The 25,948-nt window shown below is 50.1% G+C and overlaps 1 protein-coding gene across 1 annotated transcript in view; it reads right to left on the reverse strand.

Moving 5' to 3' along the window:
• Positions 1-25,948, reverse strand: part of LOC124488559 (latent-transforming growth factor beta-binding protein 2-like) — a 39,280-nt gene that overhangs the window by 2,051 nt on the left and 11,281 nt on the right. Inside the window, exons 3-5 of the mRNA XM_047051251.1 lie at positions 20,535-20,811; positions 2,438-2,646; positions 1,650-1,838 (exon numbers count right to left, since the gene is read on the reverse strand). Of these exons, the coding sequence (XP_046907207.1) occupies positions 1,650-1,838; positions 2,438-2,646; positions 20,535-20,811 (675 nt within the window). The remainder of the gene's footprint in view (positions 1-1,649; positions 1,839-2,437; positions 2,647-20,534; positions 20,812-25,948) is intronic.

Raw genomic sequence — 25,948 nt, forward strand, 5'->3', positions numbered from 1 at the left:
TGCCAGCCTGGCATGTTGGGAATTAATTTCTTTTCAGATACCAGGGAGCCATGTGGCTGAGCGGTTAGGGAATCTGAAGGTTGCTAGTTCGATTCCCGGCCGTGCCAAATGACGTTGTGTCCTTGGCCAAGGCACTTCACCCTACTTGCCTCGTGGGGAATGTGGAGAATGTCCCTGTACTCACTGTAAGTCGCTCTGGATAAGAGCATCTGCTAAAAAAATATATTTAAAATTATATTTTTAAAAAAGAGAGGGAGGGAGAGACAGACATGAAGTGATACATGGAGCCAGTGTTCAGGCCCACAGGCAGCCCCTCCTGTGATTACACAGGCCAGCTAAATTATCAGGACCAAGCACCATTAATTCCTCCCCAATCTGGACCACAGCCCTGCCCTGTTCTGCTTTGGCTTCACCTCTGCCCTCCACAGCCTCCCCCTCCTCCCTCCCCCACACACACAGTAACACAGGCATGTAGATGGGGGATGTAGTTCAGACACACGCTGACATTATCCCAATAAAACATTCTATCAAAATGTTAGTCAACGCATCTGCCCGGCACTTTAAAGAACCCCAATAGATAAGCTGTAGTGGGTGCAGTGGATCCAGGGAATAGACAGCCCAGCTGTAGTGGGTGCAGTGGATCCAGGGAATAGACAGCCCAGCTGTAGTGGGTGCTGTGGATCCAGGGAACAAACAGCCCAGTTCTCCACCCTGATAATAACAAGAGCATGATCACCGTTTAGTGTCTACTGGACATTCCTTTACGAACACGCACTCCTGCAATAACAAGATGCCAGTTTGGATGTTGAAGCAATTTCCTTTAAGACAGTCTTCAACAGATGTTTTAACGACCAGAGATGTCTAGAAAACAACATGTGTGAAAACAGACTCCTGGTAAGGATCAGGAGGAGGAAGTGCTGGCTGCTAAAACAGCCCGGCCAGTCCTCTGAAGTATGGCTCCAAAGCCCTATTACTGCTGGCAGAAACCTGCAAAACAACCTGTTTATTCAAACAGAACTCCAGAAGAGCTTAGCCAGTTACGGGAGGGAGCGGTAGTGTGTGTGGGTGTGTGTGTTTTTTGTGTTTGTGTGTGGGTGTGCATCCAAGCTTTGTGCATGCTGCCGGCATGCTAAAATGCTGGCTCCCATGTGTATGTGTGCGTGTGTGTGGTATAGGTGCCCTTCAGGTCTCATCAGCCAGGGGGATTGGAGCGTGCCCCCGCGGGGCCTGCGGGGAGCAGGGGGAACAACAGCAGGACAGCCTCTCTTCCAAAGATCTCTCTCCCTCCCCGCAGGCAAGCAGCAAAGCCTCTGGATAACTGGCAGGTTTAATGTAATCCCTATAAAGTCCTATTCACGCTCTGGCCTCCTTCTCCCTGCCTCCCTCTCTTTGTGCCCCCCCCCCTTCCCCCGGCGAGCGTGCTAAACAGTCGAGGGTGAGGCAGGGAGCAAGGCGCTAGGCTCAAAGAGTTTCGGGAGCGTGAGACCGCCGTCTCTCCATGTGTGGCTCCGTTACTCCTCTCTCTCTCCCTCTGAGAGAGAGACAAAGAGCGAGGGGACGGGAGGGGAAGAGAGGATGGAGAGAAAGAGAAAAAGGAGGGGGAGAGAGAGGAGGGAGAGAGAGAGAGAGAGAGAGCGAGAGGAGGGGACAGCACTCACAGAGTCGGAAGCCCTGGGTCTTGGGCTGCTGCTGCTGCTGGTGGTGGTTCTCGCTGTAGACCGTGGTCACGTCTCCTTTCTCACAGCTGCTGGAGCAGCGTCCGCCGCGACACACCCGGCGACACAGCGTGGGCGTGAACACGATCTTGATGCGGTCCAAGCTGGACGTGAGGTTGGCCCCTGGACACACACACACACACACCTGGGTGAGCACCAGCAGGGCAGTCCTGGAGAGACGCATCCTTCCTCTGCCACAAGAACACCCAAGCCTGGGTGGAGCGGAGCAAGGGGAGGTTTATATGAGTGTCGAGGGTGTGTGTGTGTGTGTCGACGGTGGGGCAGTGGCACAGTGTAGCTGGGAGGAGGATGTGTCACAGGCCCATGGAGGGTGAGAGAATCCAGTTAGGCATTGGGCTGAGATCCAAAGAATGTATCATTGGGATAAGGTGTGCGTGTGTGTGTGTGTGAGAGAGAGAGAGAGAGTTAAAGTTGTATAAAAAGTTGTGTAATGGTTGGAAGCTGACCAAAAGTCGTTGCCCTGGTACAAAAACAAGACAAACTTGGACAGCAGACAGGTTCTTAGATAGGTGGAATCAGTAATTCAAAGATTGTGTTTCTGGTGTTGTGTGTGTGTGTGGGTGGTTCTCTAAGGGTGGGGTATGTGTTGAGGCTGAGGTGACACACACACACAAGTGTGTTTCTGTGGGTAGTGTGTTTGAAGAGCAGCCTGCAGATCCTCCAGAGGGCCATGCCTGGACAGTGATGTTCTGGGTCATTACCTGCGGGAGACAGAGCATTGGACTGGCCCTGGAGCCGCCTGTCGCTGGAGGCTCTGGGGCTGCTCTGGCCATGCCCACTCCTGGACCCCTTCCCACTGGGCAGAGCGTTGGAGGTGATGGGCCATGTAGATGATGGGTAACGCTTGACGGTGCGAGACGTTCCGGTCTGCTGGGGGGAGGAGTCTGCGATTCCTGGTCTCACTTGGGTCCTGTTAGCAAGAGAAAACACGATGCATTTCCGTGAGACTGGTCCTGAACACACGCATCATGGATAACCCACGAGAGCACCACCCATGGGCTCTCTGGCAATATTCCCCAACATCATGGTTTACTGCTTTTACACGATGGTTACATCAATAGGATATTTCTGGGAACAAAATAAATAACAATTCAGTTTGTTTTAGAATGTCTTCCACCGATAACCCTCGCAGAAATCACGTCACATTTCCAGATTTTTGTTAAAAACTGAGAAAGACTTGTTACATTACATTAGCTCTATCCATATGGAACACATATGACAGACTAATTATGTATCTGTTAAATTTACCAACGAGCAAGCTGACTCCGATAATTGAGTATGTAATGTAGCTAAAAATGGTTAGCAAGCTTTTCACCCTCTTGCTTCAAGGGCAGAATCCTCTATCTTAATAATCCCATGAAGGCTATGTACTTTGTTAAATGTCATTTTGGGAAGATCATTTTGAGGAATTTTGTGTGCGAGTACTAACGTAACTGCTAGGCATCTGAATTTGTTGACTTGACTTAAAGCATACCTTTTTTATTTTCTGTTTTATAGCTTTGGCGCAGTTGTTTGAATCAGCTTGTTTTGAATGGTTTTATTTATTAATGAAATACTGACTAGCTTACTAGCAGCAAGACAATGCTGTAGGCCTTTAAATTGTATACTTTATTTTCAGTAGAGAAATAAGCAAAGTAGGGCTGTCAACTAATATTCTAAATTTGAATTTATATTTGAATAGTGGTTAAAAACCGAATTTCGAATGTGAAAAATAAAAAAACCCAACCGCAGCGGCAGCGCGTCCGTCTGCTTTGCTTTGTCAAATGTGTTTAAACTGAAATAAATTAGGCCTATACCTACCTACAGTATACAAGTAGTTGTTTTTCGTTGTATTAATTTGTCCTGTTATTGACGTACCTAATGCGCAACCAGAAATTCAAATATATTTGAATATATTTGTTTTTTTAAGGAGTATTCGAACGTTGTTTTTGAGTAATTTTGAGAAGTAACCTCCCTAATATTAGTTTTAGCAGGGTCGGATTTCTGGCCTTGCCAGCCTAGCTAACGAAAAAATCGCGGGTGAACTCAGCACTTTGCTACTTCGCCGGACGTACCGCCCATAATCGTTTCTACGGTAACCCCCACAGTAAACTTGTGGATAAATTATTGTCAAAATACCACCACTGTTAATCAATTTCGAGGTCGGAAATACTCGAGAATCCATTTCAACATAGTCACCATACGAAACGCGGCTCCATGCCTGAGAGTCAAGGGAGAAATGCTGCCTCTCAGATAACAGCCTTCCTAAATTGATTCTATACATGGGATAACATAATTTGGACATCATTAACTTTAATTAAATCAAGAATATAATATCCTTTTTAGCCTGATTGTTATTCTCCAACATCTGGTGTAGGTCAGAGAAACATTAGCTCCACTAATTAATTGATGATTCTGTTTAGTATTAAAGGCATTTCGTAATCGAACACCAGTCATGTCTGATTAACAGAAAGCACCACATCCGGCACCTAAGCTAATACAAGTCATGATTCCCTCTTGGGCTCATCTAGGAGAGCTTGCATGTGTGGGCCTGCATGTGAATGAGTAAGTGTGTGTGTGAGTGTGTGTGTGAGTGTGTGTGTGAGTGTGTGTGTGTGAGTGTGTGTGTGTGTGTGTGTGTGTGAGGGTGTGTGTGTGAGTGTGTGTGTGTGAGTGTGTGTGTGTGTGTGAGTGTGTGTGTGAGGGTGTGTGTGTGAGTGTGTGTGTGAGTGTGTGTGTGAGGGTGTGTGTGTGAGTGTGTGTGTGAGTGTGTGTGTGAGGGTGTGTGTGTGTGTGTGTGTGTGTGTGTGAGTGTGTGTGTGTGTGTGTGTGAGGGTGTGTGTGTGTGTGTGTGTGTGTGTGTGCGCTGCATAAGGAACACATCAGAAACAGGAACACATCTCCCCTGCCCAGTTCTAAACTTAGTGAACCTGCCCATCGTTTGAGCTTGACTAGACAGTGAACTCCCTGTTCAGCTGTACAGTGACCAGCAGGGGGCGATGGGGGGCGATGGACGGGCCAGGAGGAAGCATTAAACACTGGGTGAAGGAACACGGCTCAGCTGAGGTGATGGAAGAACATTGAGAGCATTTGATTAGGCCTCATTACAATCCCAGTGGTCTGAGAATGGTGTGTGTGTTGAGTAGGGGGCAGGGTAGGGGTGCAGAGGGGGGTGGAGGTGTGTTGGGGAGTGGATGCAGGGGTGGAGGTGGAGGGGGGGGTTGGAGGTGTGTTGGGGAGTGGATGCAGAGGTGGAGGGGGGGGGGGGGGGAGTGTCGTAGAGGAGAGTCCTGGGAGAGAAGCATACCTGAGTTTGAGGGATTAGCTAGATCTGGAATAGCCTCAAACACACACACACCAACACATCTGGACCCTACTGGTCTGTGAGTGGCTCTGTTACACAGGTGTGTGTGTGTGTGTGTGTGGGAGGGGGGGGCACACCTGCAACACTACAAGGTATTTAAGTGCAATCAAACCACTAATTTAGAGCATCAGTGACCAACAATAACACTCATTACATGTGGTTTTTAAGACATACACCACATATTTGCACAAACACATCACACACACACACATCAAACACGTCACACACACAACACATTCTTAGCTATGCTGTATGCCACAGGCCTCTGCATGTTTCTCAACCACATTCTTTCTGGTGGCGTAACAGAGCACGAAATGAAAAGACAAATAGAGACAAACATTAGATCATGGACCTTGACGTCCACCTCTTCAAAGGCAGCGTGCACCTACGGCTGTCAGAGGGGGAACCTGGTTCCAGACCCTCCTGGTTCCAGACTCTCCTGGTTCCAGACCCTCCTGGTTCCAGACCCACCTGGTTCCAGACCAACCTGGTTCCAGACCAACCTGGTTCCAGACCCACCTGGTTCCAGACCCTCCCAGACCTCCGCTGGGACGCGGCATGGGGAGCCACCGTATGCTGGATCAATCAGCAGTGAGGGGCATTATGGGATGGGCGAGGGCATGATGCTTTTGTTTCCGTTGCCTTGGCGGTGACACCTGGCCTGCACTCATCCTGCCTGGCTTCCTGGTCTGGACCGCATGTGTTCTCCTCCGCATCACAGTCTGTTTCCTCCCGGTATGAGGTCACTGCTGCCCCTCCAACCCCCCCTCCCCCAAACCCCTTTCACTCAACCCCTTCCACCCACCCACCCCCTTCCACCCACCCCCCGGATCAGAGGCTAGGGGTGCGGGGGGGGAGGGGGGGGGGCGGCTCATTGGCGGAGGCTCATTCTGAACGTTTGATGTCATCATTAAGAACTTCAAGGCTGCATGCTCCGGTGAGGGAGCCCCTCCCCCCCCCCCCCTTCCCTCCCTCCCCTTCCCCTTCCCCTCCATCCCCTCCCCTCCATCCCCTCCACCCGCCTGGTTCTGGGTGAATGAGAAGCAATCTGGAAACCTCTGCCAATGAAACATTGTTCTTTGTGGGGGAAAGGGGAGGGGGGGTTGATGGAAAAACTGTTTTGGGTATCCAATGAAACCATGGCATCTTAATGAACAAGCTGCCATGGAGGCAGGGGCGGCTTGTGTCTGTAAGACCTTCAGAAACAACGAGAGACAGGAAGAGGCGAACCAGCAGAAACATCTACTGAGTTAGCACTACCCTCCCACCCACCAGATGGAATACAAAACTGCTGTTTCCACTAACACGGAAATGCGCTTCTGTAATGTGTGAACCTAGCTAGCTCAGATGAACTAGCTGCATTTTGATTATTTAACATTTTAGTAATGCAGCAGAAGATCAGGGATCAGAAGTGCAGAGTTCAAACCCTGTTTCGGTAGTCCCACTAAGATACCACTAACCACTAACCACTAACCACCCACCACACATGGAGATAAGAAAGATGTGATCATCACATTTATCTTGTGGTCAAGTCCCTTCCAAGAGGGGCTGTTAATTCAATCTCATTTTTAATCTTGACCAGTTTCCAGTGAGATCTGGCTGGGCAGAAGAGCTGCTTATCTGACACGTTTCCTGTTAGACTTGTTGTTGCTCCACCCCATTACAGGCCTGGAAAAATAACACTTGGAGAAGCTTTCTGAGGGTATTAAACACACACGACAATCACTTTCAAACACCTGATTAAAGCCCTCAAGCAGGGCTGGCGGCATGGGGGGTTCTCTGGAGTGAGACTGTGTATGTACATGTTTCACTTGCGAGGCAGATATTTTGATGTTTATCGTCATAAGTTAAAACATTTATTAATCAGAGTAACTGCCTTTTCCTTTCAGCTACAGTAACACAGCGATCCTTCCAACACAACTACAAGCCTCTAGGCAGGAGACACCCTGTCATGTTAGAAAAGCATGACAGGATATGAGGTTGGCAGCTCCAATTGGCTGCTCTCCACATGATCTATGACCCTGCTGAGGTGGATCAGGGCCATTCTGGAGCAGGACCAACCATGTCCTGTCCTGGTCTCGTGAGTTCTGTCCCTGACCAGTAGCTGGAGGAGAGGGGGCGAACACAGGCGTCCTCCTAAAGCCGTCTGCTGACGCAGCGTCCGGGAAAAACCTGTCGATAATATGAGCGAGTGGCATAATGGTGCCAAGCTAAATGGCATGGCTGCTTTGAAGAAGGGCAGAGGGGGAGTGAAGCTGGCTTTGTGATCGTCTGGGAAGCAGCTTTGTTGCTCTGCCAGGAACAGCTACATGCAGGGGGCTCTCAAAACACATCACTTCCCATCACCCCAGCACTGATCCTGTTATTGCTGCTAGTGCCCTTCGAAAAAACAGTGTTCTGCTTCGGTATACAGTTTACCACTGAGCCTGCTTGGAGCAGGCAGGAGAGAGTGGGTTCATCAGATACAGGCCCAGTCCCCCCCTCCCTCCCTCCCTCCCTCCCTCCCTCCCTCCCTCCCTCCCTCCCTCCCTCCCCCCCTCCCCCTCTCCCTCCCTCCCTCCCTCCCTCCCTCCCTGCCTCCCTCCCTCCCTCCCTCCCTCCCTCCTCCACACTGACCCAGTTCTGCTGGGACTGTTTAGATGTGAGACTGTCTCCCCCGTCCATCTCAGACCAGCTGCCCTTTACAAGCCACCCCTGCTGTGAGACTGTGGGTGAGACAGCCTGCACCAGCACTGCATCACATCCTGTCACATGGTCAGGCTCTCCCACTTTACTGGGCTCTCTCTCTAAATCTCATACAAGATAAATCATATCTGTCTTTTGAAAAAACGAATGAAGTTGAGGTTTAGTTGGGACTTGGACATGCCAGGTGGCCTGGACAGAGGCTCAGATACGCATTTCTGCTCGCTCTCTGGACTCTGAGAATACATTCCAAGCCACTGCTTTACCTTGGCATCGCTCGTTTTTCATCTTGATTTGTTTGAAAATACCCGACTCAGAAACCACATCTAATGGCCTGAGGCAGCTGAAGCCCGACTGATAGGAAGACGCCTGGAACTTGGAAAAAGCTATTTGGCTTTGAGTCGACTGTCTAAACACGGCGTCTGGCATGAGCATCTCTGTGAGTCTCTCCGCCTCTCAGCCTGCCTCTCCGCCTCTCAGCCTGCCTCTCCGCCTCTCCGCCTCTCAGCCTGCCTCTCCGCCTCTCAGCCTGCCTCTCCGTCGCTCAGCCTGCCTCTCCGTCGCTCAGCCTGCCTCTCCGCCTCTCAGCCTGCCTCTCCGTCGCTCAGCCTGCCGCTGGCAAAGTGCTCTTTGTGTCGGGCCTTATATTTAGCACTGCACTGAACATGAACCCCAGGATGATGACTGGCACAGCGCTGGCACAGTATCCAGACTACCATCACCACAAGAATATCTCATCCCGTTACAGTAAAAAAGAAAAATGTATTCTCTTTATTTACACAAAATGCTTAATGGTTCCATTTACCTCTTTCCAAAAGCGATCCTCGTCCAACATTCCCCTGTTGTGCAATCGTTGCTTGTAATTAGCAGCAATTTGAAGGCTGCTTGGCAAATGGGGGAAAGTAAATGATTGTTCTCAAAGACTAAGTGTAAAATCCAAGTTTGCACACACTCATCTCATTAGGAGGACATATAAGAGTGCGTATTGCACGTCATGGCAGAAGACTGCCTATGTAGATCATCAGACTTAATACAACCGAAACCAGACAAATGGCCTAATCATCGCAGAGCTGCAGAGATTTCATCTGGAACAGAGAATACATTGTCCTCTACTCTGTCTCGGCAAACACTTGTTTTTGGCAGCTAAAGCAGAAAGGACTTTTGGGCGTGTTAGGAGAGAGCACTTGCACAGGGAATAGGGAGGGTGAGAGACTGGAGCTAGTAAAGTTCTCCATTTAGAGGCAACATAATGTTTTTGGAAGACGCCAAACAAACTGACATTATGGCAATGTTTTTATACGCTTTTTCCACAACCCCCCAAACAGCAATAAGGAAACAGGATGTTAGAAGTAAGCATGGGAGATTCTACATAAAACTGCCCAACAGGTCAGCCACAGAGAGAACAGGGACATTGAAAGCACCAGTAAAGTATTACAGGGCTTGTCAACACATGCAACTCTAAAGAAAGAACGCTCCTGTCGATCTGGCTTCCCAGGTGAGGTATCTTAAGATGCTGGTGGAACCAGATGAGGTATCTTAAGATCCTGGTGGAACCAGGGCTTCTGAGGTGTCATTGGTCAACTACTCAAGTTACGTTACAGTATTTAAAAGCCTAGTTGGTGAATTTCTGTGATATATTTTCAAATCAGATTTTTTTTTTTTACTAGTCAACTGTCAAGATATTGATAGTTTGTCTTCATTCGCGCAAATAATTTGCTTTGCAGAAAGGCAGCCGAGTCTGGGAGTTGGAGGCATATTTATCCGTGGATACGCAGAGAGCCGCGGTTTGCTACCCAGCTGTTCTCCTAGATGTCAACCACACGACTGTGGTGACAAATCCTGCTGCCATGGACACCGAGCCCACAAGCACCCGAGCCGTGAGGTCTCTCTCTGCTCACAAAGACCTCCTGGGTTGGCCCTGAACAGGGTAGAGTAAATATAATATACGTGTCAGCATAAAGTGACTTTAATGTATTGTTATGCTTCTTCCTCATGGCAACAAGGACATCTAGAGCGGGGAGGCTGCGGTCGGTGTTCATTGGGAAGCTAAAATAAGCCACCAGCCGCTGTCGCATCAACGTCCGACCCTAAATTACAGCCTATTGGCTGTTTCATCTGGTGGTGGTCAGTATTGTAACCCAGCAGTCCATCAGCAGGCTGCGGTGTGGACGCTTCAGGAAAACCACTCTGGACTGTTCACAGGCCCTGACCTACCAACAGCTGTGTGTCTGTCACGTTATATCAGGGGTATTAGAAACCCAAAAGGTCCGCTCACCAAATTTCCATTCAGTCCAGGGTCCGGAACGATTATGGTTAATTTTTCTGGCCCTTACCTCGGATTTCTAGGGGTAATTTTGTTCAAAGTGTCCATGCTTTGTGTCATAGTGACGTTTCACATTACCGCTTTTGACAAGGGCAACCATCTCAATGCGTATTAAACACATCGTGATTTTCGGGATAAACTTTTCGCTTTTTGTCGGGTTTAGAGCTTTTTATGATGTTCGCTAAGGAAGAAACGGGTTCCATTAGCACATCGATTAACCTGCGTTGGTGCCAATGACACACCTGCTTGACCCACAGAGGCTGCGGCCAATGTTGAGTGAGTGAGTTGCCATGGTGGTTACAGTTTTTACAGCTCCTGATTGGACACGGAAGAAACCAGTGGCATAAACTTAGTTTAAGACTAGTCTAAGCCTTAGACTGTCTTAAATTGTCTGGTTAGACTAGTCTAATTAAGCCTGTCTGTTGCATAAATAGTTAGACTGACTTCATTTGAGGTAAAAAAGTTCACCACCTCTCTCCCTGGCTAAACCTTGCGGTACGGGCTGAGTTGCTATGCCAACGATCTGTTAGTAGGCTACGTCATTATCTTAGCATCATTTATTACGAAAGTTTACTAATTGTAACTGCAGAAAATGTTGACTGGGTTCTGCTTTTCCGCTAAATGTCATTTTATTAAATGAGTGAGTAGATGACAACATAACTCACTTTATTGACGCTAGCGCCAGCCATCAGTGTTGGAGTTGTTGATAAATGGAAGTAGCGTTGGGTTAGTTAGGGAGTCGGGCTATCAATCAGAAGGTTGCCGGTTCAATTCCCGGGCCCTGCCAAATGACGTTGTGACATTGTGTCAGAATGTTGATTTTGGCTTCGGTCCAAATTGCATTGCGTCCGGGTCCAGATCCGGACCAGAGTCTGCCTATTGAGTGACCCCGCTTTATATTATATCTGCATTTGTTAAGCAAGTTTAAAAATAACTATCTTTTGAAAATACCTAATTCTAAACCCTTGTTTAAAAGTGATCCTGTGTTCTTTCAGAGGTTGGCTTCATCCTTAGACTTTTTCTGCACGTTTTTGACTTAACAAGACAGACAACATCCTCAACATCAATGTACCAGTTTGTCATACTAGGACCGTTTCCATGGGGATGTAGTCAGCATTTGGGACATGGGGAAAGTTGCCTCGCAAACTCTCATTCCAGCTGAAGGATGCTAACTCAGAGGTTTAGAGGACTCGCTCATCCCTGGCTGGGGGTTGCCACCACTTGGACAGCAACGTCAAGCTGGAGAAAGGAATGACAGATCTGTCCGCTGGTCGATGACGTCCAGCGACCCTGAGCCCAGACTGAAAGCAGGCTCTGTGAGAGCAAGAGGCTTTTCTTTAGAGGTAATGCAAGGAAGAGCCTCTTTACTTTACTGTATCTCGTTAACACCTCGTTAGAGAATTCTGCATGCACCGTTCAATCCCAAAACATGTTTTCTTCCTGAGCAAGGGAGAGTTCTTCACATTTACACAACTTTGCCAGGCTCAACATCAGTGAGCAATTAAGGCCCAGATTGGCCTATTGTGCTTTGATAGCATCTCCAGCCATTATGGTTTGGCTAATTGTAGCTCTTGGCAGATTATTTTCCCCTCGTGAAAAACAGGGTTGCGTCACAGAGCGAACGGCACCAGGCGGGGCAGCTGGGCCACCTCACACTGCCTCCGTCTGGGCTCCCAGGAAACCTGCTGGTGGCAGCCACGGTCTGGGAGAACAACAGGCCGGGATTAACTCACTGAGCTTTGCTCAACCCACTCCACGCTCCTCTCTCCATCTCTGTCTGCCCCAGGGAACTGGGCTGAGGTCAGAGAACATGCGGGGCCCTGCTGCAGAGGGAGAGAGACTCAGTCTCTGAAAGGACAGTTTTTCTCGCGGTTTCTCAGTCAGGCTAGGTGCCAACCCTGACAAGGTGAAACTGGTTCTCCTCACTTCTCCTTCTGCCATTCTCCTCCAGGAGGATGAAAAATAAGGCTTCTTTGGAAACTCAACACCAATCAGGTCCCTAGACGCTCTCGTGTTCACAAGTAAACGTCAACTGCATCCCCGGCCAAATCTAGTGAAATAAACTGTTGTCTTTCTCTCTCAGGGGGACTGTATTATGTGACAGCCAAGCCAGCCTGTCAATTTTCACCTCCGCTCTTGGGGAGCGGAGTGTGAGCCTGTGAAAGGCCGGCCAGAAGGCAGGGCTGCTAGATGGAAGCAGGGCCTGGTGGCCTGGAGGACTGGAGGCCTGCATGCTACTGAGAGGACGTCCAAACACTCTCCAGAGCAACGGCGTAGCTCTGATAGTACATTGAACAAATTACAGTTTGACAGTATAGCGGGTGAGGTGTTCTGTAACGCCAAGACTTAATATCATGCAGTTGGCTTTTGTCTGGTTAACGTTGACTCTGGAGCCAACTGGGACTGCTCCCGCTGACCTCTGACTGGATTAACTGGTCCCATGCAGCCATACTGGTAACTCATGTTCTCAACACCAAGCATCATCACGGGAGCTCAATCCTGACTGAGGCGGCCTCTGCCTCTGCCCCTGCCTCTGCCCCTGCCTCAGACTTGCTTCACTCAGAGGTGGGAGAGGGGGTAAGGGGATGGGGTAGGGGGAGGAGGATGAATGGGTGAGGGGGGCTGGAAGTTGTGGTGCAGTCTGGTGGAGATAATTTCCCGGAATTGTTGATGTTGTTTTTATATTCTCTCTCCAACAACTCCAACAGCTGCATCCATGGAGGCTCAGAGGATGTGAAAGACTTAGCCTGGGAGCTACAGCCCGCCAACGCTGTGGCAGAGAGAGAGAGAGAGAGAGAGAGAGAGAGAGAGAGAGAGAGAGAGAGAGAGAGAGAGAGAGAGAGAGAGAGAGAGTCTCTATGGGTCTTTGTTCCAGGACCAGGAAGTCCAACCCTCTGGGAGAAGAGATCCCTGGCCTGGCACTGAAAATATCTCTATGTGCAAAAAAAAATAATGTGTTTCTGGTGCCAGAAGGTGTGTCTGGGTGAACGCTGGGAAGCGGTAGCTCCTCTGAAACAATTACAAAGAGGTGGTTAGGCTCCAGTCTGGATTAACTGTGGCATATCGTGGTATGTGCAGTGTCATGTAATAAGAACCTTCACCACCAACTTCAATTAAACGATACCAAAGCCATGTCTGTTTTCATTCTCTTCATGGCAGCTAGTATGTACCCCCCCCCCCCCCACCCCCCATCATGCTCCCCCCTCATCCCCCAGGCCCCTCTGCCCCAGGCCCCTCTGCCCCAGGACCCCCTGCCCCAGGCCCCCCGGCCCCAGGCCCCCCGGCCCCAGGCCCCCCCTGCCCCAGCCCACCAGTAGTTCACGTGAGGACACCCTCCCCCCCATAGCTGAGTCTGCAGTCTTAGCCATGTTTAGCCATGTTGACATTCAATAATCCGGCATTAGTAGGGCAACACAAAGGCCTCTCTCTCCCATACTTGGACAGAGGATGTCCCTTGTGCTCCGGAAAGCCCTCCTCCGTCCGCATCACAAGTGAGAGTGTTCGTCCAGACCAGGGGTCAGGTCAAAGGTCAAGTTGATAGGCTCAGCACACATGGCACACATCCCCTGGTTCCTCCCTCACGCTCTGCCAGGGCTCGCTCAAGTTCACTCACCGACCCACTCACTCACACACACTCACTCACACACACACACACCAGGAAAACCAATGATCACAGCCACCATACATTATTGTTGCACAGATTAAAGGGAAGACATGAAACTGCAACAGGAAAGCAGCAAAAAAACTCTCTCTTCCTCTCTCTTCCTCTCTCTTCCCCTCTCTTCCTCTCTCTCTCTTCCTCTCTCTTCCTCTCTCTTCCGTCTCTTCCTCTCTCTTCCCCTCTCTTCCTCTCTCTCTCTTCCCCTCTCTTCCTCTCTCTTCCTCTCTCTTCCTTTCTCTTCCCCTCTCTTCCCCTCTCTTCCCCTCTCTTCCCCTCTCATCCCCTCTCTTCCTCTCACTTCCTCTCTTTTCCTCTCTCTTCCTCTCTCTTCCTCTCTCTTCCTCTCTCTTCCTCTCTCTTCCTCTCTCCTGGCAGTGGGAGGAGAGACAGACAGCGGGAGGAGTCTAGGTGATTAGTAAACCAGACTGCCAGGTGGTATAAGAACTCTCTCAGCTAGAGAAACACAGAGTTTTCAGTAACTGTTTGTTGATACGAGTCCAGATAACACAGGAGTTGAAAGCGTCAAGAGAATTCGAGAGCTACTTTGTGGTTTGCCATTCTGAATGTACTCCCTTCTCAGCTAAAGTCAAAGAAAATTTGAGTGGTGGATTTCAGCCTCGGCCTTTTAGTTTTAATATCCCGTTTTGAAAAACTGTATAACTGCTGGCACGAACACCGCCACATCTGCTGCTTTCGTTACAACCGTTTCCTACTACAAGTCTAAGCAGTCATGATACACACTCCCTGTCACATCAGTCGCTTGTGACAGGTGCAGTGTGATCAGCCCCCAGGCCCAGCCCCAGCCTCAACTCCCAGACCCAGCCCCCAGGCCCTGCCCCCAGCCCCCAGCCTCAACCCCCAGCCTCAACCCCCAGGCCCAGGCCCAGGCCCAGCCCCCAGGCCCAGCCCCCAGCCTCAGCCCCCAGGCCTTGCCCCCAGCCCCCAGGCCCCAGCCCTCAGCCCCCAGGCCCTGCCCCCAGCCCCCAGCCCCAGGCCCCAGCCTGGATGGTGTGAAGCCGAGTCAACAAGCCTCCCAGGCGCTGGACCTGTTAGTCACCCAGCCTCACGTGGGGTTAGTATGAGGGAAACAGCCTCTGTGGAAGCATGCTACATATCCCTATCAACCAATTACAGTAAGGCTCATTCAAAGCACATGACTGGGCAGCTTGTGCTCGGTGCGTCCTTGATATATCAGCAGATATGACTGAATGAGTGAGCTGCCTGCAGCCCTACTAAAAGCGGTTGAAGGGTGGGTGGTGAAACGATAATAACAAAGTTAAAACTTTTTTTAGGCTTCCTCGGACTGATTAGTAGAGGCTGGAGGCTGGAGGCTGGAGGCTGGTGGTTTCTGTTCCCAGACCTGGTGCCAGGCCACTGCATCCTGCTGGCTGATCAGGGCATGTGTGATTACGTAACCGGGGAGCTCAGAAAGAAATCACCTTTGGAGGGATGACAGCCTTGTTGAACACACATCCTGCTTTGCCTCTGGTCCATTTCCTGTATAGGGCTGATGTCACAGGAAGGGAAGGAGGGGAGGAAGGGAGGGTGAGAGAAAATGTGTGTGTGTGTGTGTGTGTGTGAGAGAGAGAGAGAGAGAGAGAGAGAGAGAGAGAGAGAGAGAGAGAGAGAGAGAGAGAGAGAGAGAGAGAGACAGAGAGAGAGAGAGAGAGAGAGAGAGAGAGAGAGAGAGAGAGAGAGAGAGAGAGAGAGAGAGAGAGAGAGTGAAAGGGGAGAAGGAGAGAAGGAGAGAGGGCCCAGGGGAGGAGGGGAATGCGTCCTCAATGCCATATCACTGATCCAGCTGGGCTGGGAAGGAGAGAGGATAAAGGGATGATGAGAGGGTGGAGGACTCGTCTCTGGCCTCTTATAAAGGGCGACTGACAGACTGACTGTGACCGGCAGGCGTGGGCTCTGGCAGGTCCAGTCCTCTCAGGATCCAGACCCACAGGAGAGCTCCAGTCCTCCTGAGGACAGGAGCCTGGGGGGGATCACTGTAGTCATCTGGCAGCCGTGTATGGATGTGCTCAGGCTGGATCATGAGTGGGACCCAGGGGACAGGCTGGGTCGAGCCAGCCTCTGGATGGACAGACCCAGGTGGAGGCTGGGAAGGATGGGGAGGGGAAGGGCAAAGGGTGGCAAGGAGAGTGACAGGAGAGGATGAGGGGTTGAAGGGGGTGGATGAGGGGTTGAAGGGGTGGATGAGGGGTTGAAGGGGGTGGATGAGGGGTAGAGGAGAGAGGATGGTGTGTATAGAGGCATGAATGTGGGGTGAGCAGGATACGGGAGTGACAGATCTCAGGCTTGACAGAACGCTTCTCATATGTTTAGTACATCACAGCTGGTTTTAGGACCAGCCTGTCACTCATAAATGTGCTGGATTCATTCAGATGGATTATTCAGTCAGCAGCGGCCCATACAATAACATCCTCCTCTGGGTCAGAGCTGGATGCACTTTACAGTAGGATCCCGCTGGACTGACCACCAGCTCCTCAACAACATCTGATCTCTCTGGAGCTCTCTGGAGCTCCCATCAGCTCCTCAACAACATCTGATCTCTCTGGAGCTCCCACTAACATTTGCCTGTTCCGACTCCCACGTTTTGGTTCACTAGTGGGAGTAGGTTGGGTCTCTCTGTGGAGAGTTGTGCTGTGTGAGCGCTCTGCGAGTCAGACGTCCCGATGCAGAACTCTTCCTGCTGGGATCATCCAGTGGAGATGAGAGCCTCCTGGTTCAGCTCTGATCAGAGAAGATAGAGAGCAGGCTGAACCGCACGAGCCCCAGAAGGCTCTCATGCCCCCTTGTGCACTCATGACTAATGGTCCAGCACATCTCAGACTGGAGCAGGAGACTAAGGGGTCTATCTCTCAGCGACCCGCTGGAGAAGCAATTACGTATTTGATATACGAGGAAAGGTTTATTGCCCGTCCATCCCCATGACAACTGGATCCTTCCACCTGCTGGAAGCCATGGCAACAGGTTGCACACCTTACAACACTTCCCTTTGCTAACTGGAGAGAGTATGGTTGAGCAAGGTTGAGCAAGGTAACACTGAACTTCTAACATCATGACAGCTTCTTCTCTGTTTGATGACTCATCTAAAAAAGCCTAATGCATCTGGATCCAGAAGCCCGTACTCAAGCATGCTGTAAGTTGAGTTAAGTGCTACGAAAGCCTCCACCTGCTGAACTGGAATGTCTAGCAAACCATCTAGGATATTCCCAAGTGTTGACAAACCACTTCACAAACTACAGTAGACTGGATGAGTTCCCCGTCTGCTGCTGTCGCTATGTACACACAGGGGTTTCATTACTGTTCACAGGGAGGCCAACTGGCAAGACAGGATAGCAGGCGCTCCACGCTCTGGCCCTCTCCCTCCCTCTGCCAGACAGACGACCCATCGACCCCTCCTCTCTCCAGACCAGCTCCCCCCTCTCTCCCTCACTCCTGGAACCTTCACAAAATGCCCCCGTTTCTTGGCCCGGTCCACCAGGCAACAGAGGCAGGAGCCAGTAACAAGGTGCTACTGGCGTAACGACCCAAAGTTGTTTCCCAGACATAGCTCACACCTTCCCTGGACCAGAGAGGAGGAGGGGGAGGAGGAGGGGGAGGGAGAGAGTGGACAGGATGAGGGCAGGAGAGAGAGGAGATGAGACCTGCTCTGGTGCTCGGTGTGTGCTGGTGCTCCTGTTGACCAGGGCAGAAGTGGGAGGGTCAAACTAGCGGGACGTTCTAATCTGGGTTGAAGGTGATCTGCCACTCCTGTCTCCTCACTTGTTAATTTGGGATTGGCAGTGCTCTCTCTCTGTCTCTCTCTCTGTCTCTCTCTCTCTCTCTCTCTCTCTGTGTCTCTCTCTGTCTCTCTCTGTGTCTCTTTGTCTCTCTCTCTGTCTCTTTCTTTGTCTCTCTCTCTCTCTCTGTCACTGTCTCTCTCTGTCACTGTCTCTCTCTGACCTCTGGTTGCTTCTGCACTTGTAGCTAGAGCAGTATGCCATGATGAATCACTTGTAGCTAGAGCAGTGTGCCCACAGCGTGATGAATCACTTGTAGCTACGGGAGTCTGCCCTGATGAATCACTTGTAGCTACGGGAGTCTGCCCTGATAAATCACTTGTAGCTAGAGCAGTCTGCCCACAGAGGTGGTCTACACCTCTCCAAGCTCCCTGTGGGTCTGTTGGCACACAGGAGAAAACACAACAGTCCACCAGTACAGAGTCTGTACATACATGTACAAGAATCTGCTTCAGACAGTCAGCCCAGACACACACAGACCACAGTTCTGAGGGCGTGTTCAGCACCCCAAACATCTGCCCTGCTCTCAGAAGGATCTAGTTTCTGTCTTCGCTGGCCCTGGCTCGTCTCTGAAAGGAAGGGTAAGCATCTGAAGGTCGTTTATGACTGGAGCGGTTTGAGAAGGGCTTTGGAGAGGGATAGGGTTCTGGGTACGAAAGAATCATCTCCGGATTAGACAGCATCTGCTGAGATGTGTTAGTCAGCTCCAACATGCCGCCAGCCCAGGCGGCTCATACCAGGGCAGCGAGTGACTCAGCCACGCATCCTGTCTGCAGTCGTGTCAGACGGACAGCATCGCACAGCAGATCCCTGACTCACAGCCCAAACATGTCCTCTGAGTCCATGTCACAGCCCAAACATGTCCTCTGAGTCCATGTCACAGCCCAAACATGTCCTCTGATTCCATGTCACAGCCCAAACATGTCCACTGAGTCCATGTCCATGCCCAATCATGCAGAGCAACTGTGCACTTTCGACAAGAGGCCGTCATTAGCTACAAACCAAAGATTTATCAGGACTGCAAAAACAATGCATGCAAATAATTACAGAGTAAAGCAATTCAATGACCCATCTGCCAAAACATTTGCTTTACTGAGAGGTACTTCTGCAATGGGCCTGGCTTTGCCAACATAATCCCAAAACACCAGCGGAAACACAGGGTGATATAACTATGCAAGAGCCTCGCAATTAGGATATGCTGAACCATAAATATCAACTGCAATTGAGAACATTTTGAAGGTTTCGCAAACAGATATTACCCAGATGACACACTGGCTGAAACTGAAGGATGACCTCAGTGGTTTAACAAATTATAGCACTTAATACAACCAGGGAAAGACTGCGAAACATGTTGGGCTTCCTTCCAAAACATTTGACAAGATAAACCTACCCTCACATTCCACGGAAACAAGCAATTAATACCTTTCAGCATCTTTGCTCCGAAATTAGAACCAGCCTTAATCAAAGACTTTGGCAGTGACTCTCAAGCTTAGTAACAAACCAGAAACAGCCTAAAGGAAAAAGGTGAGCAGGGTTGTTCCCTGTGTCAAGTCCAAAGGGATTGGAACAAAATAAGGATGTCAAAGCCAGGAGTCCTAGGCTGTTCAGCAGCCTGATTACAGGCCTTCAGGGGGAGGCTGAGAGCCTGTCAGAGGAGAGGGTGGTTGGGACTCACGCTATGCACAACACCGGTCACTGTGACTCCAGTCCAGCGAGTCATATTACGAGCTAAAAATGTCATAGGGTTACATCAACCCAAAGAAAATACATCATTCATTCAAATCAGTTCTCCAGTTTCATAACTAAAGGCAATAGTTACTGCCGATTCGCTGCCTGGTAAATCATGACTTGTTTTCATTCCTTCTACATGTTGATCTTCATGGTCTTGCTAGCGTGAGGTCTGGCCCCCTGTGGAGAGGGGCTCTCCCTCCCCTTGCCCCCTGTGGAGAGGGGCTCTCCCTCCCCTTGCCCCCTGTGGAGAGGGGCTCTCCCTCCCCTCTGGAGGAACGTGTTAGGTTACCTTTTTTCTCTTCTGCTTAGTTAAATTAAGCATCAATACAACATACAGATCTGATCATCTGCTTGAATCTAACATGGAAACATACACAGTAATATCTGTAGTGATACTTACCTTTATAATGAGTGTTGACTGTTCTGTACCTGCACATGAACTGCCCTGTATACAGTATTTGTATTTTCAAGGACTTCAAAGCGGATGGCAGACTGGAAGTGTGGCAGACTGTTTTGTAACTAATGGATGCGATTTCTTTTCCAACACAAATACTAACTCCCCACCCAAGAACACACTTATAGAGACATCAAGAACGTTGAGCTGACACGAAAAGGAAATGATGCACAAGCAGAAAAGAGAAGCTCAGATTCATATACATGAAGTTTCATATGTACATGAAAACAGTTTCACTGGGAAAAAATAACGAATTCCACGCTCAAATTAAGATATATATCACTCTGCTATGACATCGGGCCAAAAAAAAACCGTTTCATAACTGCCAAAGGTTGCCATGCCAGCATGTCAAAGCGCCATCATAGATCAAAAGAAATGGCATAGTAGGTTTCAACCCTGTTCTGTGCTCACTGATAATGTTTAAAAGAGAAAGCTTGTCAGTGATGGAGCACCAGCATCAGTATTCATTACAGATCAAACACACAAACTGACTCCTAGTCTGGAAACAGCCGCCCCATTCTTCACCATGTCACACACAAGTATGAACCTCATTGAATGCTAAAAAGCAGGCACAAGTCCACTATTCTGATTTACAGAATGTAAAAATTCTCTTTTTTCCATGTGGTACGTGTAGAAATGGAGGACTTATCTCATGATATAATCTGGACACAGCTCTTTACATAATGTCTTTTTTTGCGATCAAATGTTTGTTGAGAGACGAAAAACAAGTCTACAACCAAAAGTAGGGCAAGCTCTTTGCGTATGTTAAGCAGGTAAACAGAGACCCCAGAGGGCCTGGGTGTGTGTGAGACTTACACAGCGTGGAGAGGCTGTCTGGTGGTGGCTGGTCTGGGCGTGTGGGCCCCAGGGCCCTGGTGCTCTCCAGCCTGCCTGTCCTGGGCTCTCCTCCGAGGCTGCTCCCTCTGGAAGGGCTGTGCTCCGGGCTCCACCCGCCTCAGGGCCCCACCTGAGTGGATGTACACCTGCTCTGGGGCCACTTCCTCACAGCGGCTCCCCTGGAAGCCCGAGCGACAGACGCAGGTGTGGGGCCTGCTGCAGGAGCCCCGGTTCTGGCAGGGGGGCTGGCAGTCAGCTGAGGGGAGCAGAGAGAGAGGGAGGGAGGGAGGGAGGGAAGGAGGGAGGGAGGGAGAACATTGTTCGGGTCATGTTGGAACAGGAAGGAGCAGCTTCAGACATGGTCGACGTGATCTCAGAACCCTTGCAGAGGTTCAATCATGGGACTATTAGCTGGTTGTCACTGCTCATGATTTGACTCCAGCTCTCTGCTAGTAAAAACCTGGAGAGGCTGTCATGTTTGATTTCACCTGAGTCCTTAACAACCCTGTTTAGGTTGTATGTGATCACTTTCAGTTTACCCTTATCAGGTTTCTGTCTGGGGCGAGGCCTGCTCCAGCTCTCTGGCGGTTCTGCTAGAGCAGCTGGCTTTCAGACCCTGGCGTTCTGCTGGGGTTTTGTAGAAATACCTTTCGTCACTGATTTAGAATCTGCTGTGTGCAGTTACAGTTAGGCGGACAAACAGCTTAAAAAGGTAATATAACCAGACCCTAAAAGAGAGGGAGCTGGAAACTGGATTCCCCAGTCCAACTGTAAATGCCTTACAACTTCATACATGGAAAGGCTTTGGGCAGATTTACACTGTATTTGAAAAACAAACAGAGACAGGCTTTACCGTACAAACAGACGGATGGACGTCCCAATATTTGTCAATTGTCTGCAAGTACAGTTTGAGTGTTGATGTGATTCCACAGTTAATAGAGATGAACCCATCCTGCTGTCCTGCCTAGCCCCAGCTACCTCGACAGTCCTCAGAGAGTGCACCAAACCGCCTCTCCGTTTCGCGACACAAACATATATGCTGGATGGCACTTGAGAATTAATGACACTGTCCTCAAACAGTAAATCAGGTCACTCGTCTCTGGGGCTAAAGGAAACAGCAGGGCTCTGTCAACAGGGCTGGAATGCTGTTGACACAGATGCTGTAGGCAGAGAGGGACCTGGGGCAGAGAGGGACCTGAGGCAGGGAGGGACCTGAGGCAGGGAGGGACCTGGGGCAGGGAGGGACCTGGGGCAGGGAGGGACCTGGGGCAGGGAGGGACCTGGGGCATAGAGGGACCTGGGCCAGGGAGGGACCTGGGGCAGGGAGGGACCTGGGCAGGGAGGGACCTGGGGCAGGGAGGGACCTGGGGCAGGGAGGGACCTGGGCAGGGAGGGACCTGGGCGGGGAGGGACCTGGGGCAGAGAGGGACCTGGGGCAGGGAGGGACCTGGGGCAGGGAGGGACCTGGGCAGGGAGGGACCTGGGGCAGAGAGGGACCTGGGGCAGGAAGGGACCTGGGGCAGGGAGGGGGACCTGGGGCAGAGAGGGACCTGGGGCAGGGAGGGGGACCTGGGGCAGAGAGGGACCTGGGGCAGGGAGGGACCTGGGGCAGGGAGGGGGACCTGGGGCAGAGAGGGACCTGGGGCAGAGAGGGACCTGGGGCAGGGAGTGGGACCTGGGGCAGGGAGGGACCTGGGGCAGAGAGGGACCTGGGGCAGGGAGGGACCTGGGGCAGGGAGGGGGACCTGGGGCAGGGAGGGACCTGGGGCAGGGAGGGGGACCTGGGGCGGGAAGGCAGCCTGCTGCCAGGCTCTGGGTGTGGCTAGAGAGAGACCTGCCGCTGCTGTCCAGGGACCCTCCTGCTATCAGGGTGCTGCTCGGAATCATGGGGTCAGTCTTGGATGAATAGACACCAGACCTTCTCGTACATTACTGGTCTCCTCTGGCCTGGCTGTGGTCCGTAGGAGCAGAGTCTACTGTGGTCTGTAGGAGCAGAGTTTACTGTGGTTTGTAGGAGTAGAGTTTACTGTGGTCTGTAGGAGCAGAGTCTACTGTGGTCTGTAGGAGCAGAGTCTACTGTAGTCTGTAGAAGCAGAGTCTACTGTATTCTGTAGGAGCAGTCTACTGTGGTCTGTAGGAGCAGTCTACTGTAGTCTGTAGGAGCAGAGTCTACTGTAGTCTGTAGGAGCAGTATACTGTAGTCTGTAGGAGCAGAGTCTACTGTAGTCTGTAGGAGCAGTCTACTGTGGTCTGTAGGAGCACAGTCTACTGTGGTCTGTAGGAGCAGAGTCTACTGTAGTCTGTAGGAGCAGTCTACTGTGGTCTGTAGGAGCACAGTCTACTGTGGTCTGTAGGAGCAGAGTCTACTGTAGTCTGTAGGAGCAGTCTACTGTGGTCTGTAGGAGCAGTCTACTGTGGTCTGTAGGAGCAGAGTCTACTGTAGTCTGTAGGAGCAGAGTCTACTGTGGTCTGTAGGAGCAGAGTCTACTGTAGTCTGTAGGAGCAGAGTCTACTGTAGTCTGTAGGAGCAGTCTACTGTGGTCTGTAGGAGCAGTCTACTGTGGTCTGTAGGAGCAGAGTCTACTGTAGTCTGTAGGAGTAGAGTCTACTGTAGTCTGTAGGAGCAGTCTACTGTAGTCTGTAGGAGCAGTCTACTGTGGTCTGTAGGAGCAGTCTACTGTAGTCTGTAGGAGCAGAGTCTACTGTAGTCTGTAGGAGCAGTCTACTGTGGTCTGTAGGAGCAGTCTACTGTAGTCTGTAGGAGCAGAGTCTACTGTAGTCTGTAGGAGCAGTCTACTGTGGTCTGTAGGAGCAGTCTACTGTAGTCTGTAGGAGCAGTCTACTGTGGTCTGTAGGAGCAGTCTACTGTAGTCTGTAGGAGCAGAGTCTACTGTAGTCTGTAGGAGCAGAGTCTACTGTAGTCTGTAGGAGAAGTCTACTGTGGTCTGTAGGAGCAGTCTACTGTGGTCTGTAGGAGCAGCCTACTGTGGTCTGTAGGAGCAGTCTACTGTAGTCTGTAGGAGAAGTCTACTGTGGTCTGTAGGAGCAGTCTACTGTGGTCTGTAGGAGCAGAGTCTACTGTGGTCTGTAGGAGCAGTCTACTGTGGTCTGTAGGAGCAGTCTACTGTAGTCTGTAGGAGCAGTCTACTGTGGTCTGTAGGAGCAGTCTACTGTAGTCTGTAGGAGCAGTCTACTGTGGTCTGTAGGAGCAGTCTACTGTAGTCTGTAGGAGCAGTCTACTGTAGTCTGTAGGAGCAGTCTACTGTAGTCTGTAGGAGCAGTCTACTGTAGTCTGTAGGAGCAGTCTACTGTGGTCTGTAGGAGCAGTCTACTGTAGTCTGTAGGAGCAGTGTACTGTAGTCTGTAGGAGCAGTCTACTGTAGTCTCTGGTCCTTCTGGGGAAAGCATAACTGGGCTCTATAATAATCTACAGTTCTACAGCTTTGTTCCTTAATTGTAGTCCAACAATGATCGGATTCCCATGTAGAAACCCAATTAAGCCAAGCGGTTTGGGATTCAATGCCAACATCATGTTTGAACATGAGGATTATTTAAAAAGTAGGAATGACAAACAGTCAATCCACAGAGTGATGACAAAAGGAACCGTTTGGGAACCGAACATGAACCAAGACCATATTCTTGTGGTTTTTGGTGAGGCATATTCACTCACTCATTTGCTAGAACATTTACTTTTAACAGCATGAAGGAAAGTGAAGCTCTCTCTGATGAAGTGTACACTGTTGAGGAAATGTAGGGGTGGACTCATATAACTTCTGTGAATCGAGTTTTCCACCATGGGATAAAATAAGAAGTACTCAGGCTTGATTTGGCAAAGTTAAATATATCATCCACTAACTAGACTTTGGGCTGGCTAGGATCCACTGCCTGCTAGCCCGGGTCTGTTCTGCCTCAAGAGTGTTGAATCAAACAGTTCCAATAACTCACTGACATCATGATGGAGGGTTCAGGCAAACCAATGACAGAAAGCAAGCGTCGGAGTCCAGATTGAATCCATTCATCCTGGAGAGAGAATGTTGTGACCAGGGAAGCGCTGGATGATCGACGCCCATCAGGGAGGGGGCTGTGACCCCGTGACCCTGGCAGGTTTTGTTGGACAACAGTGATTCAGTTGTGTCACCTTACAAACACACATTCCATGCAGTGACAATGGAGGCGGCAGGTCACTGACTCTGTTCCTCTGACTCTGCCATGTGTTCCACATGGACCCTGGCAGCGCCTGCCTCACCCCCGCCCCCAGGCCTTTCCTCTGCCCTGCTCAACACTTCCCTGTCACAGTAATTGCTGTCGTGCAGATTTGTCTTGCACCTCATTAAAACTAATTGCCTCACATTCCATCCATTTCACAAAATGTGGTGTAATTATTGCATTGGGGGAATCATAATAAAATAAGAATTCATTTGAAAAGGAATAATAGAAATAGGAAACATTCCTGGCACGGGTCGTTTTGTCCTTAATTAAGAAGGCTGCTGACAGACAGGTTAGCTCCATGACCAATCAGCTGGGAAGCTTAGTCTGAACCTGGATATCCAGATAGAAAATCATCCAGTACACATTGTCCACACTCATGTAAACCACAAAAACAACTAATTCAGTCACTTAAAACTACTTCTAGCTTGGTTATCAATAAACACCATTGTCTTGCTGTACTTAGTACCTTCAACCCATCTCACTGGAAGGTTCTCTGAGAACTGAGAGAGAGGAGCAGTAGGGAGGAACTCAGCAATCAGTCCTCCTTTAAAACAGAGCTGGAAATGGATTATATTTGAAACCATAAGAGTTCATGACAAAATGTGTAGAGGCATGTTGAAACCATGTCTGCATATTAAAGTAACCCTGCGCCTTTATTAGGTCAGTAGTATTCAGAATTGCCCCAGTGGGCCCCGGTACCCTGTTAAAGTCTGACGGTGTGTGGACATGAGGAGAGCCTCCATTATCCACCAGGCTCCCATTTCCAACCGAGCGCTTGTCTCCAGTCTATTACTATCCACTAGAGACTGGCCCGCTCTTTCCAACTAACAGTAATACAACCCATCAAACTTTTACAATCCCCCTCATTCAGATAGGGGCAATTTGAAACCAAATATTTGACATAACTCAAACACGTATAAAAAAAAAATGAGATCTCCCCATTTCCCTTCACAGGTAAAACAATCCTGCCTTAGATAACTTGATATTGGGACATTTTGGAAATAATATCAATACCGACGGGCTTAATTGTGATAATCAGAAGGGCTTCTTTCTCCTCAGGTTGAAGAGATTATGTGTCATTATGAGATTTAGGACGACAGTGCTGTCCGGAACACCAGGGCTCAGGAGGAGAGGACCCTAGCCCTCACGGCCAACCCGCCATCAAATCCTTTCACAGAGAAAAC

This window comes from Hypomesus transpacificus, chromosome 3, assembly GCF_021917145.1.
Source record: "Hypomesus transpacificus isolate Combined female chromosome 3, fHypTra1, whole genome shotgun sequence".
Taxonomy (NCBI): domain Eukaryota; kingdom Metazoa; phylum Chordata; class Actinopteri; order Osmeriformes; family Osmeridae; genus Hypomesus; species Hypomesus transpacificus.